This window comes from Polypterus senegalus, chromosome 5 (genome assembly GCF_016835505.1).
Source record: "Polypterus senegalus isolate Bchr_013 chromosome 5, ASM1683550v1, whole genome shotgun sequence".
Classification (NCBI taxonomy): Eukaryota; Metazoa; Chordata; class Cladistia; order Polypteriformes; family Polypteridae; genus Polypterus; species Polypterus senegalus.
In genome coordinates, this window is record NC_053158.1 from 44,764,245 (window position 1) to 44,773,649 (window position 9,405).

General features: G+C 41.8%; 1 protein-coding gene across 1 annotated transcript in view; it reads right to left on the reverse strand.

The window, feature by feature from the left end:
• ca8 (carbonic anhydrase VIII) overlaps positions 1 to 9,156 on the reverse strand; it is a 170,890-nt gene extending 161,734 nt beyond the window's left edge. The window contains exon 1 of the mRNA XM_039754564.1: positions 8,662 to 9,156. Coding sequence (XP_039610498.1) covers positions 8,662 to 8,734 — 73 coding nt within the window. The 5' untranslated portion in view covers positions 8,735 to 9,156. The remainder of the gene's footprint in view (positions 1 to 8,661) is intronic.
• Positions 9,157 to 9,405: the final 249 nt, after the last annotated feature.

Here is a 9,405-nt window from a genome sequence, read left to right on the forward strand (position 1 = left end):
TTAAGAGGGCCAATGCTGTGTATTTGCACTGAAAAACTTACTTCAGTTTTCCTCAGTTTATATAGGCTACTTTTTGACCCTTCACTGGATTTTCTATTGTATAAATGCAATCCCTTGTTACCAATAATTGCATTAATTAAAAACAAAAATGTGATTCAATCCCCACATTCAGAAAGCTATAAATATCATGCGCGACAGTCTATTCATAGCGTAATGTTTTGGCTTGTTTGGTGCTACTTTTGCTGTGCTGGAAGCCATAAACGACTGACGAGGTGTGATATTTAGTTTGTGTATGGTGCAGGTGTAAAGTCCAACTTAAAAAGATAAAAAGACAATTTGCAGCAATGTCCAAGTTTCCTAACTTAATCAGAGCAATTCACTACACTCATACTACAATAAGGGTACTTAGTGAGAATGACTCAGCTTTTGTTAACATAAGCAGTTACATTTCATTAGCATATAAGTCATCTGTGATGCCAAGATGAGAATGAAAACTCAGATGGTGGTGTCAGAATGTGTCAGGTGAGACGCCACTCTACCAGCCAACGGAGGTCTGCAGCATTGTGATTGCATACAGTCTGGATGATGTTGATTAGCAAAAATCATCTATGGTTGTTTCAGGGTGGTAGCCATGTGGGACTAAAGGCTGTAAGATATGGCCGGCCATGTACCCCGGCCAATACCCCCAAGCCGCCAGGTAAAGCCCTCCTTGCAGCATGGAGGTCCCCAGAAGACCAGCAGGGCATCATGGACAATGGAATTTTTATGCACCGCCCTGCTGGATGCCATGGGGGCCACTTCGTGCCCTATGACCCGGAAGTTCGTCATAGGAAGAGCGACGGGCTTCCGGGGTGAGAAAAAGTATTGTTTACCCTGACCCGGAAGGAATAAGGACTTGTGGACTGTTGGATTGGGAACACTTCCGGGTCGGGGAATATAAAAGGACTGTGGGAGCTCCCAGATGGCGAGCTGAGTTGGGAGGCAGGGTGGCTAAGCGTCTGGGAGTGGAGGATTGGTTTATTGGTTATTTGTGTATTTGTGATTAGTATTAGTGATTTATATGAGTATTGTGGAGGAGAGTGTGCTTTGTACACTGTGGAAACAAAATAAAGTCGATTTGAGGACTTTTACCTGGTGTCTGGAGTCATGGACAGGGGTTCAAGGGAGCGAGAGCGCCCCCTATCGTTCACAGTGGCGTATCCGACAGGATACTCTAGCGTCTATTGCAGAGGACCTGAATAAAATATTTCTGTGGGTAACGAACCCCGAGAAGACTACGGAATCAGGAATCACCACAGCATCGCCAGAACCCGCAAATTCCGAGTCCAAAATGGGGAAGAAGAAGGGCAAGCAGAGCAATATCGCCAGCGGGAGTGACCTGTGTGTAATGGCCGACGCTCGGGAGGAGTTAAGGAGCGGCCTTTCAAGTCCGGAGAAACCTCCAGGAAGCAACGATCACTCTAAGGTACGTGCCGGGAACGACATTACAAATCCTTTTATTGTTACTCACTTTGTCCCGTGCATGTATCTTGGAGATGATCACCTGGAGCCTCCGAGGGAAAAAGGAGACTACCCCGGAAACAACGGCCCGCTCCTGTCGGAACCTGAGCACAGGGGAAAAGACTTCCGCATGATGGCAGCTGACGAGGGACACGGTAGTGAACCCGGTGCATTCTGGGAAGGAAGAGCACCACGTCCCGCTGTTTGCACCTTCGAGCCCGAAGGAACGGACTTGGTCTTTCCGAAGGGGAAGGGGGAGGCGAGCGAGGCATCGCTCAACCCACAACAAGGTAAGGAGGGTTGGGAAGTAGCTGATCGGGATGTCGCAAAAATATTAAAGACAGACCGCAGTTCGCCGAAGAAGGCAACTCGACCCTCTGAGAACTCCAAGTCCCAGAAGCCTTCGTGAGACCCGTCAGAGCACGTGCCTGAAGCGGGCCTGCTCATTAGCTCCCGGCCGGCAGAGAAGACAAACAAGGAAGTAAGTCTTATGCCGGTCGAAATAAATAATGACTTGCGGGAACTCGAACGCTTAATCGAGCCCGTAGCAAGTTTCTTACAGGTCCTGACGACCATTGAAAAGATCGTCGGGAGTTGGGAGCTGCAGCCAGAGAGCCGTTGGAGAAGGTGAGGGCCTACGTGCGGCGATTTGGTGGGGAGCCTCCCGTAATGAATAATGCGGCGATACAGGTAGGCGAGACCCGTATTGTACATAATAGAGGGACGCGGTGTGATCCGGGCCCGCGTTTATTAAGTAGCGGGTGCCAATACACGGCGTGCCCTACAAGAGAGGCCGGTACGTTAACCGAGTGGTCAGCGGAAGGGCTAATCGATCCGGGGCAGCTAGATAGTGCTGATTCCCGGAGCAAAACAGCTCTAAAGATGCCGCCACCGGTAATTTATAAATCAAAGGGCGTGCAGACAGTAAAAGGGCTCTCTTTCACTAATAGAGAGACCCAAACTGTGGACAAGCCCCAGAGTAAACCGGAGATCCCAAGAATAAAGAGGGGGTCTCCTGACAAAGTTGAGCAGCGAGCTGAGAGCTCAGGTGCGGCCGTGGAACCCTCCTCAGTGGACAAAGGGGCGGAGCGAAAGTTTCCAGACTGTTTCCAGACTCGCAGAGGGATACACACTGGAGGAAGGCGGCTGTGCTATGAATGCCGCCGACCGGGACATGGATGGCGAAGTTGTCCTGGGAGGACGTGGAATACAAATCCTTTTTTATTTAATATTCCCCCAAGGTTCTCCCGGAAATTTTCTGGACTTCACCAGGACCCGAACAACAACTCCTCCTGGAGGAAGACATCCCTCGCGGGGCTGGCCGCTCCGAATCATGATTCGTCACTGGGGAGTACTGTAAGATATGACCGGCCCTGTACCCTGGCCAATACCCCCAAGCCGCCAGGTGGAGCCCTCCTTGCAGCATGGAGGTTCCCAGAAGACCAGCAGGGCATCATGGACAATGGAATTTTTATGCACTGCCCTGCTGGATGCCATGGGGGCCACGAGAGGGAACTGCAGGGAGGACCGAAGAGTTCTTCGTGCCCTATGACCCGGAAGTTCGTCATAAGAAGAGCAACGGGCTTTCGGGGTGAGAAAAAGTATTGTTTACCCTGACCCGGAAGGAATAAGGACTTGTGGACTGTTGGATTGGGAACACTTCCGGGTCGGGGAATATAAAAGGACTGTGGGAGCTCCCAGACGGCGAGCTGAGTTGGTAGGCAGGGTGGCTAAGCGTCTGGGAGTGGAGGATTGGTTTATTGGTTATTTGTGATTATTATTGGAGAATTGTGGAGAGGAGCGTGATTTGTGCACATAATTATTATAATAAATAATTATTTGGACTTTTATCTGGTGTCTGATGTGTGGTCTGAGGGTACAAGGGTGCGAGAAAAACCCGTAATCTGTCATATATGCACATTTACAAAATGATTGTCATTTATAAAGAGTAAATTGTGTACAAATATGGGTCGGCCAGGTTTTACTTTCAAGCTCAAAACCATGCAAACTTTAAAAAAACTTAGGAGACGAGACGAGAAGAAAAGTAAGCATTAGAATGCATGTAACATTTTCTGCAGATGCAGAATTTTTGGTTCAGAGTAAATAAAGAAAGAAAACAAAAGTATTTTAGGACTTGTGTAGTCTTTTTAGTATATATTGTGAACTCACCAAGTCCTATTTGTACATACAGTCATTGCCATTTCCACAGTTTATTACTTTCCTGCTTAACCCGGTTGAAACATTGCTGCTTAGATATCAGATTTCACATATTTCTATTCTGATGTAAATTGACAGTTTGTTTTGTCTCATATCTTGTTTTATTTATTTTTCTTGTTGGCATGGGAAGGCATCATACGGATGATGCCACTATGATGACAATATATAAACACAACTATCCCAGCTTTCATTATTCCTCAGTGGATACAAAACTTTTAACATCTCTCTGTAGTGTAGTTAGGCCCTAGTGCAAGGTTTGCATTTTTGGTATTCACATCCTATGGTTTCTGACTTACACCTGTTTTGACCCCTTTTGATTTTGGTATGATGTCACAGCTTTGACTCTTAGCCTTGTCTGACCACTCCTCTCTTTGTGGTAATCATCTATTGGTAAAGTGAATATCTTACAACAATCCACTTGCTAGTTCGGCACATCAACACTTACTGAGGGAAAATAAGCAAATCCCAATATGATAATTTAATCATAACTCCACCTACTCTGAGAGGAGCAGGAGGTTGATCCAGATAAAATGAAAAAAAATGTTGTCAATTTGCATCATAATAAAAATAAAAATGAACCCATAAAAAATTCATCCATCCATTCATTTTTAAATCCACCAACCCATCACATGGTGAATACATTCACACACTAGATGAAATACAGAGGGGAAAATTTAAAATGCACAAAATTATGCACATAAACATGTGCTACTATGACAGCATCTTCTTCATTTTGGTCAGTTATATTATTTTTGTGCCCACTGAGAACATGATGGTCAGAATTTAATCCCAGTCAGGGGATGATAACAGCAGAGGAGAGGGGTAGTGGTGAACTCGTTCCCGGTTATAATATATCGTTTATCTATACATTTTGAAAGTCTTATGTCTGAGTTCAGGATTATGCACTAGGTATAAAGAAGGAACCAACCTTTAACAGGGGGAGAATCGCTTACACCTTGATGCTCCTTCATAACAAGTCTATCTAGAGTCACCAACAAGCAAGATGCAGGAGGAAAACCATTGCAACATCTCAGAGGACGTGCAAGCTCCACACAGGCAGTGACAACAACAACAATATGTATTTATATAGCATATTTTCATGCAAACAATGTAGCTCAAAGTGCTTCACAAGAGTCAAAGAGAAAGTTACATGAATAAAGCAATTAAGATAAGGCAATAATATTAAAGAATAAGTAACAAACAAAACATAAGGTCAGATGTCAGTGAGGACGGCAAAAACAACAACAAAAATAAACTCCAGTTAGGGTGGAAAAAAACAAAATCTGCAGGGGTTCCAAGGCCAAAAGACCACCTAGCCCCCACTGTGCAGGCCAAGATTCAAATGCAAAAGTGTTAGCCGTGGGCAAAAGGAACATCAATTATAAATACAAGATGGAAGACACTGTCATATAGGAAGAAACCTCTGAAAAGAATTTAGGGCTTTATGTTGACACAACATTTTCATCGACTAATCAAAGCACAGAAAGAATTAAAAAGGCAAATGAAATATTAGGTTATACCATCAAAACTGCTGAATTTAAGTCAAGGGATGTTATGCTCAAACTATGCAATACACTCTAAAGAACGCGTCTGGTGAACTGTGTGAAGTTGTGGTCACTATGGTACAAGAAAAACATAGCAGCACTTGAAGCTGTGCAGAAGAGAACAACCAAGTGCATCCCAGGACTTAAGGACATGTCCTATTCTGACAGACTCAGAGAATTAAACCTGTTTGGTCTCAAGTAGGACCTAATCCAAGTATTTAAAATCCTCAAAGGCATTGCTAAAGTTGATCCAGCAACATTCTTTCATCTTAAGGTAAATCACATACTCAAAGACATCAGTGGAAATTAAGGGGAAGTGCATTTAGGCCTGAAGCCAGGAAGCACTTCATTACTGAAAGAGTTGTGGGACTCTGGAACAAACTACCAAGTCACGTAGTTGAAGCAGAAACCTTGACACCTCTTTACTAGATTCTGGATGAGAAATTGGTAACTTAGCTATTAGCTAAACAAACGGGCTTGATGGACTAAATGGCCTCCTCTCGTTTGTCAAATTTCTTAGTTTTCTTATATTTCTAACCATAGAGCTGGCCTGAAATAAGTTAGTCATTCATTTTTACTTTACCTGATGCCCTTCAAAGAGGACCCCATCATGTTACCATGTAAGCCAGTTGACGTAGATGTGCCCTTATTACACTGTCTTGTATGAACCCTACAAACTTATTATTATAATTATTTTTAGACAATACATAAAGTGAAGGGAGTATAAATTTGTTTGTTTTGCTTGACATACCTCTTTTTATCCGAGTTCTTTCTGTACTTCTATGCATGTTTGCAAGTCTTTTGTTATACAGTTTTCTGTCCCTGAAACTAGGCTATATGCATTAACGTGCTTTTATACTCTACATATAACATCTTCCTCTGTATATGATGCCTTTAGTAATATTCTCACAATGTGCTTTACAAAGTAGATATTTATAATACACTTCAACAAGAATGCAAGCACACATTAACATTCAAGAGATGAGGCTACAGAAGTGGTGGCATAAAGCCAAAGGAACAGTAGATTAAGTGGGATAGGACAGATAGGTGTGGACAACAAGGAGAACCAGAAAATGAGGTGTCATCACTAAGGAATGAGAACATCGAATATGACCGAGAAGAGGTGAGGCTTATTGTCTACATTTCTACATATTGTTCAATTAAAATTGCACATTAAACACAACCTGAACACACAGTCTATAGGCCTTCTATTTATCAGTAAGGGAAAAGTGCTCAGCAGTGTGGTAGTCACTATATTGATTCATGTCTCTTAAATTGCTACTGAAGAAAGTGAATATCACTCAGAACACCCAAAGGGCAAATCCGCAGTGTAAGTGCTAACTCTAACCAATTACTCTTTAAAAAGAGCGCAGTTCATCAAATCATTCTGACAACCATGCCAGAGTAATTTTTACTGAATGGCTTCAACAAAGTGAAATTGGCATCAACAATGAAACAGAGTCGCTTTGCTGTTCTTTTTGCTTTATGGCAATATTGTATTCTGTCAAACAATGAGAAAGGCTGGACATTAATAAAACATACTACCATTTCTATCTCGGCAGCTCCCTGTATTTGTACCTGAAGAATGGTATCTGAAAATAAGGGGGAGAACGAGATGTTCTGATTGAAATGTTCAGAAGTTTTGCCAGCTCGTTCACATTAGCCTGATAGCCGTCATGTTTAAAGCACCTTATCTGAAGCATTTAGTCGATACTGAGAAAAATGAACAAGATTAGAGAACAAAATTTTATGTACTGTGTTAAAAAAGCAAGATTAGATTTACAGGAGGAGAGTGATAGCCAAGCCGCTGTTAACATCTATAACTGACTAAAAAAGGACAGCTCATAAAATGCTTCATGCATTACTTTGCTTTTTTTCTTTTTATAGGGCATCTTGTTTAGTGCTCACGGCAAAGGTGTATTATATTGAGATTTCGTTAGGATGTTTCCTCCTTTTCTTCAAAGCGTCTTGAAATTGTATCCCTAAGAATCTTCCTGGCACAAAAGATTCTGTCAGTGCTTCCTTGATCAAACCTTTCCACTAAAGCTCATAGTACGCCCACCATTAACATTACTGGAGAGAAAGACAGAGGCTCAACTTTTTAAAGCATGTTTAAGAACCAATTTGAAAAAAAATCCCTTTTAATTCTATTGAAAGAAAAAAAGAAAGAAAGAAAGAAAGGCTTCATTTATTAAAAGTAAAGTCAATGATTTAAAAAAGGAAGGATAAAAGATAAACTTCAAGAACATCACAAACTCAGTTATTTTCTAGTCTGCTTAGTCCTGAACAGGGTTATTGGGGGTGCTGGAGATAATGCCAGCTGGTATAGGGCACAAGGCAGGAACAAATCCTGGACAGGATGCCAATCCATCGCAGGGCAAGCTCACACACACACTGAGGAAACCCACAGAGTCACAGAGAGAACATGCAAACTCCATGCAGGGAGGACCCGAGATGCAAACCCTGGTCTCCTTATTGTCAGGCAGCAGTGCTTTCACTGTGTCACTGTGATGCCCAAAATCACAAAGTTAGAGAAAGTTTTATTTTTTGGTCTAATTAAACAAAGGTATGGAAAAATAAGAGAAGGAAAAAAAAGTTTTTTAAATTGTTGAAGGTTTAATTAATTTGCTTCATCAAATAAAACAAGTGAGCAATAAAAAGAATTTAAAGGATTTAATTACAAAAAATAAAGTCAAAGTCGGTGATTTCAATAAAGAAAGAATGAAAGATAGTGTAAATCATGACAATCACAGTCTTTCAGTGAAGCTTTCATTTTTTGACATTATTAAACAAAATACAGTATAAAGGGTAAGAAGAAATATTTATTTCAAGAAAGAAAGAAAAACTTCTGGCTTTTGTGCTTTAGCTGGCAAGATCAGTGGGTGTAACTGCACTTGTCGCTAGAAGTTTTTTTCTGACGATCAGCATTAAAAGCAGCACAATGAATTCCAGAACAACTAGCACTGAAAGCCTCAAGAGGAAAAAAAAAAGTAAAGGCACATAAAGACAGACACAAACTACCAGGCAGAATATCAAAAGACGCTGCTCAAATGCAGAAATCATTTCCCTACACCTTGGCACAACTTGAGGTCAGGTTCAATCCCAGTGTACACATATACTCATTCCTCCATGAACTTAACTTTTCTTGTTTGCCTTCTTAAATGATTGTGTTGCATCTCTTTTATTTACCTTTTCCTTTTAGTTAGTAGGCCTGGAAAGGGGGAAGCCATTAGAATGGCCTTGAAACCACTGATGCTTATTTCTGTATTTTATTTATTTTAATGATTACGTTTTTTTTTTTATCTGCATTTTCTATGACTTTTTATTCAGTAATGTGTTTATTTGAAAAGCTTCAGTGAAGACTGTTATACTAAATATAAACTGAAAGGAATACACTTACCCTCTTCATATCCCCACTCCAAATCTTCTTTATGTGGATAATAATCAGAATCTTCAATACTGTTGTCAGCCATTAAGGTCTGAATGTGCTTTCTTTTTTTTTAGGATTCTTTTAAGTGCTTGGAGTTTATTTCCAAAGAAAAAAAAAAGTTAGCCTTTTTTTAGTCACTTGAAATAGCAGAAAAAGTACAGCAAACTCTCCAGGCAGTGAGGGTTAAAGCTTCAGTCCAGCTTTGCAGTGATATGAAAAGTGCAGGGTTGCTCAGATCACAAAATTTAGGAATGAATGAGATCTGGTGTCAGCAGCAGGACACTGTGGATCAAGTGTGTACAGTAATGAGAAGAGCAGTCTCACAGCGTGGCTCTCTCTCTCTCTCTCTCTCAATTGCTGCGTTTTTTCTTTCCTTCCTGACGCTCAAGCAAGCAGCTTGCATTCACTCACCCAGAGTCAAATCTGGAGCACTCTGAGGCACTCAGAAAAGGAACAGCAGCAATCCCAACCCAGCTGAGGTAGACTGAAGTCTGACACCAGGGGCTGTGCAAATGAAGAAGTCTAGCTGCGTGCTGATTGGCCGCCCCAGACCTGATACACGGGTGACTCAGAAGAGCTTTGTTAGACTTTAGCCTCTGAGCCCACTTGCAAAGTGCTGCTGCCTGATAACAAGAAGTTGGGTGCAATTAATCAGACCCAGTTTTCATAGCAGAGGAAAAGGAGGTGTTATTTTGTGAAAGCAGTCTTTTGAGA